This window comes from Gouania willdenowi, chromosome 16 (genome assembly GCF_900634775.1).
Source record: "Gouania willdenowi chromosome 16, fGouWil2.1, whole genome shotgun sequence".
NCBI classification, from domain to species: Eukaryota; Metazoa; Chordata; class Actinopteri; order Blenniiformes; family Gobiesocidae; genus Gouania; species Gouania willdenowi.
Genome location: NC_041059.1, coordinates 27146309 through 27164184, shown reverse-complemented (window position 1 = coordinate 27164184; position 17876 = coordinate 27146309). Strand labels below are relative to the sequence as shown.

General features: G+C 37.4%; 1 protein-coding gene across 4 annotated transcripts; it reads left to right on the top strand.

Annotated features, from left to right (window-relative positions):
- Window positions 1–7423: 7423 nt before the first annotated feature.
- slc52a3-2b (solute carrier family 52 member 3-2b) lies at window positions 7424–16689 on the top strand. Of its 4 annotated transcripts, none has more exons than XM_028470701.1 (4): window positions 7424–7537; window positions 13447–14514; window positions 15099–15222; window positions 16009–16689. In XM_028470701.1, the coding sequence occupies exons 2-4, from the start codon at window positions 13484–13486 to the stop codon at window positions 16219–16221; spliced, it is 1368 nt and encodes a 455-aa protein (XP_028326502.1). In that variant the 5' UTR covers window positions 7424–7537; window positions 13447–13483; the 3' UTR covers window positions 16222–16689. The 4 variants fall into 4 exon arrangements, with proteins under 4 accessions (XP_028326502.1, XP_028326503.1, XP_028326504.1 ...); XM_028470702.1 differs by lacking the exon at window positions 7424–7537 and adding an exon at window positions 10420–10563; XM_028470703.1 differs by lacking the exon at window positions 7424–7537 and adding an exon at window positions 10420–10567.
- The last annotated feature ends 1187 nt before the right edge of the window (window positions 16690–17876 follow it).

Below are 17876 nucleotides of genomic sequence, written 5' to 3'. Positions count from 1 at the left end.
CTTTTCATATTCAAAGGCATGAATAGAAATTAACAATCCAATCCCATAAATATGTCAGTATTTGTATGGGTCCAAATGATTCCCAGAGGTGGACAAAGTGCTCAACTTCATCACTTGAATGAAAGTACAGATACTCATTGTTCAATAAAAGTAAGAGTAGTTTAGTCGAAATATTACTTAGGTGAAATTACTAAAAAAATTAGCATAAAAATACTCAAGTGTTAAAAGTAATGCAAAAATGCAACCATTACCCAAGCACAACTGAATAACACGTTGTGGTGTTTTATTAATTGCCATAACAATTAGGTTTGTGTTGAAAAACCACATCAAACCATTTCACTGTTATTCACGGAATAAATGAAGATGAACGTCTAAAAAATAATGGAGAGAAGTCTGTGTTACCAAACTCAACTACATTCACCAATAGAACTGTTTTATACTGCCAACTACACTCAAATAACTATAAGCTGTGTTGTTATTACATTAAATAAAAATCAATTTCTATCATTTTTAGTAACATTTCAGCATCACAAGAGATATTTAACAAAAATAAACAACTAATAATTCAAGATCCAGTTGGTTTTTTGTTTAGTAAAGCAGACGTCATCTTGCCAGCCTCAAATCGCAGATTTCAATATACGCATTTTTTTTTTTTTAATACTTCAAACATGGGCACAGATGCTCATGTGAAGTATCTTCATACTTCTATGACCAATTTTTTATTTACTTTGGGGATTTTTTGTGAAATAATTTGAGGAAAATTGCAGGATTTTGGAAATTTTTTTTTATTCGTTTAACAATTTGACATTAAAAATGACTGCCATCATGTAAAATATGCATGGGGAAACTGTGAGCCCTGAAGTTTCATTGTCTTTGTATATTTGGAGGGGCTGAGATAACTAGTACAAATTATTTAGTTGGTAATTCACACAAAGATTCATGTTCATGTTCTTCTGTGGGCCGAAGTGAATCCTCTAAAGCAGTGGTTCTCAAAGTTTTTTGGCTCAAGTACCCCGTTCTCTAACTTTTAAATCCAAGTACCCCCTTTGTCCGACTAGTATATTTTGCTCAGAATTTTGTGAAAAGAACAACTATAGAGCATCATGATGAAATGAATGAGTGTTAACACACAATTTAAAGAATCTAATTTTGTAAATAAATGAAATGAAACAGTATTTAGTGCCTCTTGAATAGATTTATTTCTATAGTTTTAATCATTCATAGTCACTCCCCCCTGGTGTGGGACCAACACTGATCTTTGTATTTTCAGCTCATGTTCTAATCAAGATCATTTCCATCATAATTTTTTGTGTTTTTGGTGTAATTTTTTACATCACTGTGTGTGTATTTGGTGTCGTTTGGTTGTTTCTTATGTCATTTTTGTATGTTCCTATGTTATTTTTGTGTATTTTGGAGTGATTTTGTGTATTTTTCTCTTATCTAGCGTGTCTTTGTTGTTGTTTTGAGTATTTTTTCTCCTAGTGCGTGTATTTTTGTGTATTTTGTTGTTGTTTGTCCATTCTTTTATATTAATCTGTATATTTTTCTCTTATTTAATTTTTTTTTAAGTCAGTTTGTGAGTTGCTGGTGATATTTAGTATGTTTATGATTATTAACTAAAAATAAACATTATAAAACTCCATATTTTTAATTCCATTCATTTGTTAATTTTCCTCACTCTCTCTCTACCCTAGGCTTACACGTACCTCCATTTGAGAAACCCTGCTCTAAAGGGCCCGATTTGGCCCCCGTGCCTTCAGGTTAACAGATGATCAACACCAGTGACGTGCCGTGACCACTAGGGTTGGGTAGGCTCGTTGCAGATCGAGACCACCAATGACAGTTTCATATGTTTCTGCTGGCAAGTGTTAATTCAATTCAAATCAATTTTATTTGTATAAAGCAATTTCCAACAAAGTCATCTCAATGTGCTTATCAAAATATAAAATTCATAATAAGAAAGAAAAAACAAACAAGATCCACATGAACAAGCATTTAGCATCTAACAATATCAACACTGTAAAACACCATTAAAGAAACATAAACAATTATTTAATATAGCCTCCATATTCTCCCAACAAGATATATCTCATGACACGGCAGCGTATCTGTTGTTTGTGTTGGAAATACAGAGGAAATGACAACAACTCAGAACAGCCTCAGTGAGGCGCATCCACAAAGTCAATCCTTCCTTTTGTTCCATTCACTGTAGAAAATACCAACAATTTTCTGACCTTACCTTTGCTGAAGGTCTGGTAGCTCAGGTGTTGGTCTCCCATCTTTTAAAAGCTGTCGTTTTTCCTCAAAAAAAAAGTTTCTCCATCATCTCTGGCACTGTCATCCTGCCTGTTGTGTTATCCCGCCCACTAGCTAGAGAACGTAGCAGCAGCGGTCACGTGGCATCTATTCACTAATGTACTATGAACTTACGCATAGCATTTAGCATAGCACAGTTACGTCCTAAGGCAGCTCTCTACGCTGCCTTTGGACGTAAATGGTTGTCATCTTGGGGACCTGACTGCGCATGCGCAAACACGTAAAAACACGTAATGGAAACGGAGGCAGAGAAGAAACGTGCCTTTGGGAGGGGGCGTGGCCTCCCTCTGCCTTACAGCTATTGGAAATGGAAAAATAAATCATTAATAATTATATTATAATTAAAACAAATAATCAAAATATCAATTCACCCTTGGGTAGGCACTGCCTACCTTGCCTACCCTAACGGCACGTCACTGATCAACACACACTTAATTTGCTATTAGAACTAAAGAAATAAAAAAAAAAGATGTGACAGGATATATAAAGTAGCGAGTACTGACTCCTAGGGCTTCCAGAGAAATGTAGATAGTCAGAAATAGTACTTTAATATAGATACTAGGTACATTTCCTTTGTTACTTTCCACCACTGATGATTCCACATGTGAGGACATGGTGTAAAAATACTCATTTACAGTTATTTCCAACAGTCGCACTGAGCTATTCTGCATATGATAGCATGATGGATCACTTCCAATTAGCTCTTTCAGACTCAAAGCAAAGTTTCTCTTTCATAATGTCTTGAATCACAGATGATATATTATATTTCTTCTTCACTCCAGACAGTGAGGTTTCCAGGATCTTCCCCTGCCATCACTAGGTTTTACCAGACGTGGCGTTGCGAGGAGGGAATGGTCGATTGCATAACAGAAGGCGAGACGTGATCGTTCCTGGCCTTCTGGCAAAATTCAATCATTCTCTGCATACTCCAATCCCATGACGGCCCATTAAAGAGCAGGACGGGCTAGGATTTCCCCTCATGTGTTTTAAATTGAAATTGCGGTCACAAAGTCTGCCATACGCATGAATTAAGGAAGACAAGGAGCTCAGGGTAAGGGAGATATCACCAAAAAATTAAGGAGCAAAAGAGAGGAAGTGTGTCCTACTATCTCTATTTTAAGGTACTCATACTGCACTTAATCTACTGGAGTAGATTGAGCTCCATCTTCTTCAGCCTATTTTACTATTTGATGAAAAATATTGTGTATCTTCCAAAAGAGCATGTCTCACTTCTTTAGAATGAATCTGGAACAAGTCAATTGCTCATGGCTAAAATACAGAATTACAGGAACCGATAAACAGAATAGAAAACGCATGAGACATCAGTCGATGATGACCCCAGATGTTCTAAAAAAAAAAAAAAAAAAAAGAAAGAGAAGAAAAAAATAACCCACTGGGATCTGAATCAAGCTCTGACTGGCTATATGTTCCTCATTCCTTTTAGTCCCTGTGGGCAAAAGGAATGATTAACTATCACACACACACACACACACACACACACACACACGCACACACACACACACACACACAAACATGATACCACTGACCCAGACAAAAACCCTTTGACACATTATTATAACATTTATAACAGATTTGAATACATACATTTATTTAAATCTGTTCTAGATTTAAATGTATGTATTAAATCTCTATATAGAGAGACATACAGAAATGATTAAATGTAATCACTCCATTTGTTCATAAATTATCTTAAAACTGCTGTATTCATTTTCCAATATTGACAAACTGATGAATAAGGTCCCTGTGTTTGCAGATTACATTAAGCGTTACTGAGGGGAAAAAAGAAAAAAAATTTTTTTTTTACAGTAATCACACTCACAACAATGCAGAGTAAACGCTTGTTAATCATATACTGCCATCTAGTGTTCATTTTAAACAGTTTAGGGTCAGTTTTCTAAAGTGTTACTACTGATGTGATCACAGAAGGCAGGAGTTACACTTCACTTGGCTTGAATTAAGAAAGACCAACAAACACACAACACACAACAAAGGGAAATGCTTTTATTTGACTTCCACTCATACATTCCTACAACAGGTATAACATTTTCAACTCAATAGGAATAGAAAAAAAATTCAACCATAATATAAATAAGACCATTTAATTCATATTTAAGGTGCAAAATGTTCCATTCTGCAAATAGAATGCAAAAAATAGACACAGTCTGAAACCAAATAATGTCACCATTATATATTCCTGTGCATGAACTTTGCATATAACACGTTTTTTTTAAAAAAAAAAAAAAAAACAAACAAAACAATAAACTAGAACAGTCTACATAGCCCAGATTTTAATACTGTATTATTAACATGTCTACATTTTCTGGCAGCGATTGACACTTCTGAACAATGATTCTCCTGGAGTCAAAAAGACACGTACGCTATGGGACAGATGTAGCAGATATGAAGGTTATAGCAGAATTAAAAGGTTTGCTTCATCCCCACTTCCCCTTCTTGATATCATTTGTACCATTGAGGATAGATCTGGTGGTGACGTTTGGCACAAGACATGCTGTGTGTTTGAATCCAGTTCAGTCAGGATCGCTTTAGTCAAAATAAATCATTTATTTACAATAATAATGTATTGGATTTTATATAGTGCCTTCAAGCGATTTACATTAATGTGCATGCAATCTTATATTTGGCAGTATTGGTCTGTTCCAGGACCTCCTTGTCCTCTCCGCAGAGCCGGAGGTAGGGAACGCACTCCTCCCTGACCTTCACTCAGCCCTAACTAAAGACTAAAGCAAGGAGAGCGGTTAGCAGAAACCTCCTGGAACAGAGCAGAGCAGATGTTAATGACAATGAAATAACACCCAGTTCGTTGGATACATACTGACCTGGAGGAGTAGTGGTGGAGGTGGGTTGTGAGATGCTGAGGAGGTATGAGGCTGGTGTCATGGTATGTTTTGGCCAATAGGGAGCCAATCTGGGCTGTTGGTTGATTGAAGTTGTGGCTGGCTTGACGTCCGTGGCCTGCCTGAACTAACGCTATGCTCAATTTCTCCCCAAGCACCAGACCGCGTGCCAGTACTGGTCCACAGGGGTGTCGGACTGGGGGGGGGGGGGGGGGGGGGGGGGGGGGGGGGGTGTGTGTTAAAGAGTACTGTTGAGTACCCAGGGCCCAAGGCAGAGGGGCCCTCAGCAGTTTGTTTTTTAAATGTACGAAAATGCATTTTAAACATTTTTAGATTATTTATATTGGAATGAAAAGGGGCCTGTGTGAAAATAAGTTGTTTAAAACAGTGCAAATTGTACGACCCACATGCATGTGATTCTGCTGCAGTGCTGCGAATGTGATAGGGAGCGGGAGATGCACAGCAGTATGTCTTTTCTCAATAAAGGAAAACCAGGCCAAAAACACAAAGAAGGAAAGGAGAGGGAGAGGTCAAATGAAAATAAAGCAACTGCTAACTCAATCCTTCAGAGGTGAGCTTTAAAACACTTATCTTTTTTAGGCAATAGATTATTTCATTTGAAATTAACTACGTTTCACATCAAATCTTAATGGGAAACAAAATTATTTTTCAAAAATGAATTTGAAAACAAAATGTTGTTACCACCAAGTTTGAAGTAGGTGGTTGTCGCCCCCCCCCCAAAAAATAATAATAATAATTATCAGCCACCCCTAAATTGTAGCAAAAGTATGTCAAAAACACTATATTCAATAAATCACTAAAATATAGTAGATCAGATATATAAAATACAAGCAGTGGATATGGAGTCATTAGGTTATTGCAGTTTTTTTCAGGATCCCATGTGGCATCAGCCTGGAATTAAAATGGTGTTTAAATGTCTAGTAATTGGAAAAACGTAGGTAAAAACGGTTTAAAATTCCATTTTTAAATTTTTGGGGGAATTATTGTTGTTCAAATACACATCACACACACAATAAATATCAAATAACTGTATCCTATACTTTAACTTTCTCAAATGTAAATGCAGTTCAAATAAAATGCAGTATAATATCTAAAAATATCTAAGGTGGCGCCTTTGTCACTGTGTGCACTGATGGCTACTCTGTATTTGTAACAAACTTTAATAAACATGATCAAAGCTAATTCTAGAAAAAAAAAAATGTCACCTGACATTTGTGATATCAAAATGGGGTCACGGCCCAAAAAAGGTTGGAAAATTCTGGGTTAATGTGAAGAACAAAAAAAAAGAACGCTATTTTTAAGTTGTGACCCCAAAAATCAGACATTTCGTTTTTGATTAAGTTTGTGATATTGTGTTACAAGTAGCCTGGATTAGTGCACAAAGTGACAACATGCACTAGCTCAGATATTTCTGAGCTGTATTTTATTTGCACTAGATTTATATTTGAGAAGGTGAAAGGATAGAATACAGTTGTTTGAGATTGAGTGTGTGTGTGGAATAATAACATGAAACAATTCAAATTGTATTTTTAACACATTTTTGGTCAATTACTAGAAGTTTCAGGCAACCCCACATCAGTTTACGACCCCAAGGTTGAAAAACACTGCTTTATTGAACTAAGAAATATTGAGATTTACATCGTATATATCTCCATTTTGAGAAAAAATATTGAGATTTGCAGGAAATGAATCCTTGTAACCCCGTTCCCACACTTTCCCTCCTGCTGAGTTTCAACAAGAATTCTTTCAGACTCCTAAAGGACAGCACATGCAGAACCTGAGACACAGACATGTTTGTTTAAACACAGCAAGCTCAGTAGTTTTCATAAAGAAAGCAGAGTATTATGCTTTCACACAAATATTGGCCTTAGTTTCAGGTCACAGGGGAATGGAACACACTGTGTTGTCATGTCTTGTGACTAAACATCTCTTTGTCTGAAAAACACCTTTCACTGTTATGCATTTACAAAGATAATTATTATTTTTTTTTTCAATGACAGTCGTTATCAAACATTTCTTCTTTTAAATGATTATTTGGATTAAAACTGTTGTATCGTTTAGCCAGTCTGACAATTTATATCATATTTTGTCATTTTCACCTGTTTCCTTTATCTGTTCTCCTTTTTACACAGTTTTCCTGCAAACGACTTTATTCGGTTCCCAAACGAAGCCTTTAACTCAACCCTCTCTAGTCACATGATGCAGATTTGTACAGTGCAGAGCTGTTCCTGCAGACTAACATCAGGACGCCACAGAGCAAAGGGATCCTCAGCACTTTGCTGCTTGTGTAACCTCGTCCCACATTACAGCGTATCTCTGCACAGGTAAATGATGCTTTGTTTTTCTTTTCGATGATGATCTATATCAGGATTCAAAATGTGAATCTTTGGAAAGATCTAATTAATTAGTATGAGGAAATCTTTCAATATGCACTATAAAACACTACAACATCATATAGTTGAATTCTATGCTTTGAAGTCTCAAATATTACAACAGCAGAACAATTTTGTTAAACTTTAATATGTTGTCTTGCTTAATGATTTTTGGTAAACAGGAGCTCAATCTGATGTTATGACCAAAGGAGGAAAAAGTACTCTGAGTTAAGAATGTGAGTAGAGTACATTTATTTCAGCTTAAGTAAATGTACAACCAATACTACTGTAAAAACTGATTTTGCCAAAATATAACATCGTTACTGAATGAAATGTTAGTAATGATAGCTCTTCTATAATAACTGACTCAATTCTGATACAGAGAAGGAAAGACACGAGCTAACGCTAGTTTACTGCATCGATCACACATCTGTGAGTATAATGTTTTTTTGTTTTTTTTAAAGAAGAGGCGTGTAAGCTAAAAATGCTATTAAGACTGTGTGTTTCCCTTAGCATTGCTAACACTAAATAAAATAGTTAGAGGTTGTGTGTGTTTCAGTCGCATCTACCACACAACCCATCATAAATGAGCAAATGTATTAGCTAAACTAAAATCATCGTTGAGGAAATGACCTATTTTGTATGTGTAAAAAGTACAGATATTTATCTATGAATATTGAAAATAAAATAAAATTATTACCCAAAAATAAGCACCTAAATACTGATAAATAATAATCAGTGGTGATTCACAGGTCAGTGTATGCTATGGAATGTATGAAATATTATGAAATTATGAAATATGGAAAGTGACACCTAGGTAAAGAAACAGATTTATTTTCTAAATCTAAAATTGCATAGAGGTCATTAACCGTTTCACACTGTCCTGACGCTTTGTGGTCCACTCTACTGTAATCTACCTAACTACTGACGATGATGAAGAAATTGACTATTGATTGATAGCAAAATGATTTTGCACTCTTTGCATTGAAATACCTTCAGGCCAGTTTTACACAGCACAGCTGATAAACTCGAGGCACATTAGATGCTTGACGTGAGAAACAGGAACTGGATCCAGAGCTACAGCCTTGAAAGATTGTCATTGCTTTGACTGGCTTTAACTGCCTGAAAATAGAAACCTCATGACAAAAAAAAACTCATTCGTATGTATATAGTACATATACTCCATGTGTTGACTTCATATTTGGTTATTCTCACAAAAAAAAAACATATTTTTAGAGAAGAGTTTACAGAAGAGAGTTATTTTGATGGAAAAAATAATTTTTGGAAAATCAAGAATAGAGTCAAAATGGCAAGATTAAAGTTGAAATATAATGTCCTGATTAAATTTGAAATTTCTAAAATAAACTGAAAAAACAATATTGTGATAAAAGTCAAAGGTTTGCTGAAAAGTCACTTTCTGAGCAACTGTACACAAACAGGCTAATTTGCGGCCTACTTATGCATATTCATGAGTGGGCGTGTCTATAGACAGGGCACTGACTTCCTCCTCCCCTGCACGGCCCGCCCTCCTCCCACCCACTTCGTAGTCGAGCTCATGCTGCTCTATAAACATGAGGCAGAGCGTGGGGGCGGGGCGTTCACCGCTACATACATAGACTGTAGGAAATACAAACATAACACTGCACGAAGGACGCTGAAATGCTCACCTTTGTGGGCGTGTCTGTTAACATGTCAATCACAGCAGAGAGCTTCCTGGAGGCGCGGCTACTCTAGCTCAGTGCTGCGTCAAATTTGTCATCAAAGTGGGAACGCATCATCAAATTGCAGCGAGGTATTTGGACTCACCCTGCAGTAAGAAAGGAGCAAATCACCGTCTAACTAACGATTGAGATAATCAATGAAAAAAACACTTTGGGCATGTGTATGAAGCCCTAATAACACTTTATGATGTTTAAAGCACAGAAAAGTCGATTAGCTTAACATGGGCCATTTAAAGTAAAATCTACAGAAGCAGACTAGGGCCAATTCACCATATACAATAACAGCCTCCATCAAAACTGGCCTAAATCTGTTTCTGTTGCTCCACAGACAGGACTGAATGCTCCACCTCTTCCAAATTTAACAGAACAGAAATTGGCCCTCGTCAGCTTCCGTAGATTTGACTTCATTAGCAAACCTTCAACATTTATCACTATAATGTATTTTGACTATGATCGATACTATTATATATGAACTTATAATGATAACAAAGGTAACTTGTATCAGGTATGTTTACTCCGCTATCTTAGATTTCACCCTTCACAGTCTTGCGATACTTGTCATACAGGGGATACATACAATGTTGTGATAGAAGTTACTGCGCCTCTACCGTCTGGATGTTAGAAAACTTTATTTTTGAAATTTTAACTTTCATCTCGACATCTATCGAAATTGGCCCTAATCCTCTTCTGTAGGAGTTCCTATGTGGTAAAATTAATAATTGGGTAGACTTCAAAAGTAAATCTTGAAACTGCACAGTCATGTCTGCTTTGTTGAAGCTGACTTGACAGACTGGTTTGTAGATTGTGTTGAACATTTTCTCATTGTGAAATTTACAAAGAAGGAAAACAAGCCAAAGTTCCCTGAACACAGAGACACACACACAAACACACACACCCAGGAAAATGGAAGTATTCCTTCATGTCATAACGTCTATATGCAGCGTCATTCTGCTGCCTGGGCGGGTTTAAACAAGCACAAGGTCAAACACTGGTTGGAGGAGAGAAAAAGGGGGGGAGTACCCTCTGCCTCACTCTCCTCCTATTACTGTAGCTCTGAAAGAAAGGAGGGATCACATGGTGGTGGAGCACATGTGCGCCTGTGCAGTCCCTTTTCTGTCAAGTGCAGCACAGACGGAAGCCGGAAGTAAGCCTGTGTGAAAAAGGGAGGGCACACACACACACACGCTGACAGTAGATGTAACTGACACAGAAAGATCCCTATGGAGTGAAAGGTTGAAGAAGAAGAGAACCTCTGAGGCAAGTAAGGTGATGGATTCTCCCAATCAGCCTGGACTGATGTAGAAGAAAGATAAGAGATGATGTCCTTCTAGGTTCTGCTTAGCTGAAGTCTAGACTCTCAAGTTTTACAGTGCGTACTTAACTTGCCATTTACATGATGTTTTTTTTAATTCGGAATTAGTTATTCCAATTAAAAGTGTTCTGCTTTGTGTTTACATGGAAATAGTAATTCCAAATTTAGGTTTACATGGAAAACTGGTTAATTCGACTTTATTCAATTCCACTTTATGTCTGGGGATTTGGAAGGGTTCTGATTGGACGGGGGCAAACATCACGTTTTCACATCTATCAAGAGAAACACACATATCAACCTTTTATTTTTGGCTACAACATAGAAGACCACATTAGAACTATTTTCAATTTTATTTTGGTTGTAGTTTTGAAGCAGCTGCTCGACAATAACACACTTTGGTCCGTGGAGCAGAAGATGAGAGATAGAGCAGCGGAAAAAGGAGACAGAAGTCCGTACTTTGGTCACTCAAAGCCAGCGGTTAGTGCAAAAGCTGTTCTACGTCCACTATACAGGATGTCGAGTGAAAAATGAACTTTATAATGATTCGTGCATCATTAGTGAAGCTCTGGTGCTTCATGAATGAAGCCTGTTCCGTTTCCTGAGGTCCGTGTGAATGTCCGCATGTTTATGCCTCTGTCCATCCACTCTTTTCATTATATCCATGTCTTTTAAGGCTCTTATTTAATAAATAGTCTTGGCTGGAATCCGGGTGGCCTTCCTGGATTATGCCGTCACCAGTGCGTCATAGCAGTAAGTCGCGCATGCGCAGAACGACCGGAATTAGCTTAAAGCGGATTTAAGTGTGTACAAAAAAAAGGAATAATTTGATTCGGAATCAAAATCGAAATAAACCAGCCACCTAATCCAGATTTAAGTTTAATTCAGAATTAAACTTGCATCAGGAAGTAAGTGTTTGCAAGGTCAGTTTAAAGAGGATTTAAAGTTGATTCTGAATTGAATTAAAGATGAATTAAAGCTCCCATGTAAACATGGTCATTGTTTTTGTATGAGGAAGGACATAAGTTAGTTTATGCTTTTTCCGTTTTACCCATAGGCAGAGTTTGAGATTCTTGCCGAGAGGGGGGCAAAAGAAAAAATAGAATTAAATATATAGACCGTCTCCGTCTCGAGATTGGCGCCAACCACAATGCGTGTAACATATACAATAATGCAAACATAATTAGAAACCTAATTGATAATGTTGACTCAAAAAATTTGCATCAATGTGTTGTTTAATGTTGTAAATTAATGATAAAATCGAGCCGACGGCTGCAGTACCATACTTGAACTGCTGGAAGCAGTGGTGCTTCACCATTTACATTGTGGAATTGCGCAACAGAAGAAGAACCAACCTAAAGTCTCAAAACTTTGGGACCATTTCAAAATGTATACTACACACCTGAGGTAGAACTAACATAAGTGACATGAAACAGTAATATGTTAGAATCCAAGCAGCAGAAAACTATTTTATACAAAAAAAAAAAAAAATTAAATGAATTTGGTAAAACTAATGAAAACCTTTGACCACTAGTGGGGCATGGCTCCTCCTGCTCTCCTGCAAACTCCGATTACATGATTAAAGTGTGATTTTTTAAAATTTTAAATAGCAATATAACTGCTGCTTTCACTGTGTTGATTCATCTCCCCAATCCTTCTTCATGCCATTTAGCCTCAAATTTGTTTTTCATCCAATTCAAGGCCGAATATAGTTTATGTTCATGACAATTGCCCCCCTCTGAATGTTTCGGTTTATGTCTCAGCCACATGGTGTTTTTTATGGGAGCAGTGTGTCAGTGTGTGAAAGTTCAGGAGTCCCATGTGACAAGGATGGGAGAAAAGAAGGTCGACTCTTGCTGTGTGCTTGGTCACCTGCTTCTATGTTCAGGCTGAGATCAACAATGTTATGTGATTGTGTCCAGCTTTGTCTTTAGACTCCATCAGTTTTGGCAGACGTATGTTTCATTCATGATATAAGACTGGTGATGATTTTGTGAAAATTAGTTCTCAAATGGCAACCGATACCATGTCAGTCAACAATTTTAACACTACTGTCATGTTATGGAAGCACAAAAGAGTCCTAATTAAATAAATAAATACACCATTTTGATAAATAACAGACAAATATTTAATATGGCCATTAAATTGTTAAATAAGGTAATATTATTATGAAATACATTTTATTATTCCTAAATATCTATTTCCACAATGGTCTTTTTTATTTCATAATGTCCTTTTTCACAATGGCCTTTTTATTTCATAATGTTGTTTTTCAGCAGAATGACTGTTATTTATTAAAATGGTATTTATTTCAAAATGTCGTTTTTATTTATTTAATTATGACTCTTTTGGTCTTCCATATCATGTTACAATCCTCATTATGACAGTATTTTATTGCCCTTTGTTTTAAAGCGTTTCCAACTTTTTCTGATGTTATTTCAGTTTTGTTTTAGTGTTTCACAGTCTCTTGAACGTATTTACATAATGCGTGTAGAAGTATGTAATGCAAACCCTACAACGTACAATGTACTCTACAATGTAGAGATTGTCGAATCACATGTCAAATCCTGCCCTTTTGTAGAGCTATGGTGGCCTGTAGGACAATTTGAAAATGACTGAAGAAATGGCAAATCATTGTGTGAATCATCAACTCACTTCTTCTAATATATGAATTCAACGAACAGTTTTGAAATGCATACTGTACATGTGCAAATACTATGTACTACTAGGTTTGCTCTCTTGTTTACGGTTGTTTTCTCTCTACGTGTCCTTTTCTATTACTTTCCCTTTCCTTTTTCAGAAACACTCATGTATACATTGTTGTGTTTCAGATTGTCTACAAAGTTTGGGTTCATTCCGACTTCCATCATGTCACTACTGACCCACGTCCTCGCTTGCCTGTTTGGTATGGGCTCCTGGGTGGCCATCAACGGGATGTGGGTGGAGCTTCCCCTCATCGTACATGAAATTCCAGAGGGCTGGTATCTTCCCTCCTACCTCACCGTCCTCATCCAAATGGCCAACATAGGTCCTCTATTCATCACACTCATGCATCGTTTCCGCCCTGGGACGCTGGACGAGCGACCAGTCATCTACTGCATTGTTGGGTTAGGGATCGTTGCCACATTCCTGCTAGCTTTCTTTTGGAGGCACACAGTGACCATTGGGAGCTCTCTGCACAGTGTTCCTCTGCTGACATTAAGCTTCTTACTCTCTGTGGTAGACTGCACATCATCTGTTACTTTCCTTCCTTTCATGATGCAGCTGCGTCCCCAGTATCTGACCACATATTTTGCTGGTGAAGGCCTCAGTGGTCTGGTTCCAGCCCTGGTTGCTCTGATTCAAGGTGTTGGTCTAGTCGAATGTCAAAACATTACTCAGACAAGTAACACCGCTACAAACAATTCCATTTTAGTCAATAGTGGAGAGCTACAAGCCGTCTACCAGCCAGCGAAATTCTCTGCACAGGGTTTTTTTGTGTTCCTGAGTGCTATGATGGTGGTGTGTCTTGTGGCCTTTATTCTACTCAACCACCACCCAGCTGTGGCCAGAGAACGGAAGAGTGACCAGTACTTTGGTGATGATTTGGGTCATGAGAAGAGAGAACAAGGTCTGTCTCTGCATGCCCGGACACCAGAGCAGAAGCCAATGATCAACCCGCTGGACTCCATCAGGAGGGAACCCCGGAACGCTTTTGGCAGTGGGACATACAGTAACACTGAGGTGGTGTTCATCTTTGTTGTGCTGGCATGGGTCAATGCTCTGACCAATGCAGTGCTGCCCTCGGTGCAGTCCTACTCATGCCTGCCCTATGGGAACAAAGCCTATCACCTTGCTGCCACCATGGCAGCGGTAGCTAACCCTGTGGCATGTTTCATCGCTATGGGTGTCCCAGTGAGGTAAGAAAAGGGCAGAGCTCCAAGATCCTATATCTGTCGAAAAGGCTTATTGTTATTTCACCCTTGTTTATCTTTTTGCAGGATTATTTCAAAAGTACTTAATGGATTTTGACAAAATGTTAACCTAAGTAAGACCTTACGCAATGAAAGATTACATTACATTTTGGAGGGGGTCCGGATCAATGTACTAATTCTGATTTAGTTTAAAAAAAGAAATGAAAAAATCCCATTATTGTCAAAATTTTGTGTCTATCTCATTGTTTACTGATCTTTAAAAAAAATTGACTCAGCAATGTTTCATCCAAATTGGATCCTGAAGTGGGAGGGTACCCATACATTTGGACCTACTGTAAAATTATTAATGGAAATATGGAAATTTCTTCTAAGCCTTTAAAGTGTGAATGATGATGGTACCTTTATAAGGATCACTGATCTAGATAACTGCCATAATCCGGCATAGAGGAGATTGGGCGCTCTACGGAGGTTTGCGCTCTCTGAGAGCTCTTGCTGTCATTTCTTTAATAACTTGCATGTGTAATCAGGACTTAAATACCAATAGTAACCGTTGATGTGAATCTTCTCAGGTCTCTTGTCTTCATGGGGTTCTTGACAATGTTTGGAACTGGATTTGGAGCTTATATCCTGGCCATGGCAGCACTCAGTCCCTGTCCTTTGCTGGTCCACAGTGCCTCTGGAACCGTAGTCATAGTAAGTGACATTAACTTACTCTTCACACTAGTTTTTAGGATCTTGTCTCAGAAAAAAATGATAATCATACTGAACATTACCAGCAACTCACAAAACGACAACAAAAACACACAAAATAAGTGAAAAATATATTGAATAATAAAAAGAACAGACAAACAACAACAAATCACACAAATCGACACCAAAAACACACACTAAGAGAGGAAAAGATTTACTATTACCACTAACACAAAAAACTTTTACAAAGACACACTAAATGAGGGGAAATTACACACAAGATCACTACAAAATACACAAAAATAACAGAGAAACATACAAAACGACATGAGGAAAAAAAACAAACGACAACAAAAACACTGAGAGAGAATAATTTGAATAACGCCAACAACACGAAAAAACGATGAAAATAAGAGAAAAAATATACTGAATAAAAATAACAAAAACAGACAAACAACAACAAAATACACAAAGTGATACCAAAAACACACAGAATGATGATCTTGATTAGGACATGACCTGAAAATCCAAAGGTCAGTGTTGGTCCCATGTCAGGAGGGACATGACGATAGAAGTATATCTATTCAGGAGGCAATAAATACTGTTTCATTCCACCATTCTTTAAAATATGTGTTAACACTCGTTCATTCCATCATTATAATCTAGAGTTGTTTTTTCACTGAATTCTGAGCAAAATGTGGCAGTTGGACAAAGAGGGTACAAGTTAGAAAACCACTTCTCTCGTCGACACTTTTCTTGCAATCTATCTGATCTAAATCTATGTTGCAGGTGCTGGCCTGGATCGTGTTTGTCTTGTCTCTGTCCTACGTGAAGGTCATTATTGGAGTGATTCTCAGAGACGAGGGCCACAGCGCTCTGGTGTGGTGTGGAGCGGTGGTGCAGCTGGGCTCCATGCTCGGTGCTGTATCAATGTTCCCACTGGTCAGTGTTTATGGGCTTTTTAAATCAGGGGATGCTTGCAACACTAAATGTCCATCATAAACAGTGAGTATGTTACATTTAAAGGCTGCTGGAATGTGAATTGTGTTTGTTTAAATAGCAATAAACTGAGTTGCAGTCATTGGTCTATAGAAATGGTTCTGTTGAGTCTTTACAACACTGATCATAGCTACACACTAAAAGGGAACGTTCAGCTGATGTTTTGTGGTAATAATCTGTGTCCTCAACATGATTCATGACATGGATCACTAACCACAGTCTTTTAAAATGTTATCTACAACTCTATTGTAGAGTATATGATCAGAAACACAATAAACAGCCACAGGTACAAGTTGCTCAGATGATTTGAGGCCAAAGACCATTTTTACTTGATATTATTCAATTATGCAATTTATTTTTATGACTGTGTGAAATATGCCTTTGGGATTGTTTTCCCATATGCTCTGAAAGCCTGTTTCATATTTTTTGGCTTTGTAATGTTTACTTCATGTGTGGAAAAATTGTTTTAATAAAAACAATTTAAAAAAAAAAAAAAAAATCTTTCTTATTCTTTGGATTAACAAGGCTTGTGTGTTCCTTTTGTGACAAAGGAATACCACGGAAGAGGGATGGTGTGTACTGGGAGGAGAGAAAAAGGCACTGAATTGTGGTATTAAAACAGGTTTACCGTAGTTGTTAGTGAATTAGTTAAACTGGTGACCATCACACCTACTGACAGGGCACAGCAGAAGCATCAACAATCACACGGCTGCGTAAGGCGTCATGCAAAATGTGAGGGTGACTCTCCGGATAGCGGTAATTAAAGGTTTTACAATAATGTTTTGGAACCATATCATACATTTCCATGGTATTTTTCCCATTAAACACATGAGCAGTGTCCACAGACACAGGGGTTTGTTCTCTGATATAATCCAGCACCAATCACTCAAAGGTTTTCATCAAGACAGATGTGAGGGCCATTGGCCCATAGTCATTTAGATACGTCACAGGTGTCTTCTTGGCCACTGGAATTATAGTTGATCTTTTGAAGCTAAGTGGAACAGTGCACTTCTTGAGTGACATGTTGAAAACAGGGCAAGTTGCTCAGAGCACAGTTTAAGGACACGAGGAGGAATACGGTCCAGGAGCTTTCCTAACTTTAGTCCTGGATGTCCTCCTCAAGGATGATGCATTTCTATCTAAGAAAAAAAAATCCAAAAATTTTAATTTTTAAGCCTTACTATAGCCTTATCTCTGATTTTGTGTTCGTCACTTTTTCCTAATTTTTCATGCCTTACTGGATTCTCATCCCCATATTAAGTGTGTTCATCATATTCACACTCGTTTTTAGAGTCTTGTGATAGCCTTAGCTAAAAAAAAAAAAATCCAATGTCTTTACATTTTTATATCTTACTGAAGCTTTACCTCTGATTTTGGGTGTTTGTCACCATTTTTCATTTCCCACTTTTTTTTCTAATTATTTATGCCTTACTGCATTTTCATTTAGGTGTGTTCATAATGTTTGCACTAGTTTTTAAGGTCTTGTTTTATCGCAGAAAAAACTTCCACAGTTTTTAAATTTTTATACCTCACTATAATAGCCTTACCTCTGGTTTGGGTGTTTGTCAGTTTTTTTTCCTAATTTTTCATTCCTTACTGCATTTTAATCCCAGTTTAAGTGTGCTCATCATATTTGCTATAGTTTTTAGGGTGTTGTG

What these genes read in the sequence shown, in the direction of transcription:
- slc52a3-2b (XM_028470701.1), top strand. Translation starts at nt 13,484, where the DNA reads ATGTCACTACTGACCCACGTCCTCGCTTGCCTGTTTGGTATGGGCTCC. An exon ending in GCTATGGGTGTCCCAGTGAG is followed by an intron (nt 14,515 to 15,098) that starts GTAAGAAAAGGG and finishes GAATCTTCTCAG; the next exon opens with GTCTCTTGTCTTCATGGGGT. An exon ending in CCTCTGGAACCGTAGTCATA is followed by an intron (nt 15,223 to 16,008) that starts GTAAGTGACATT and finishes TCTATGTTGCAG; the next exon opens with GTGCTGGCCTGGATCGTGTT.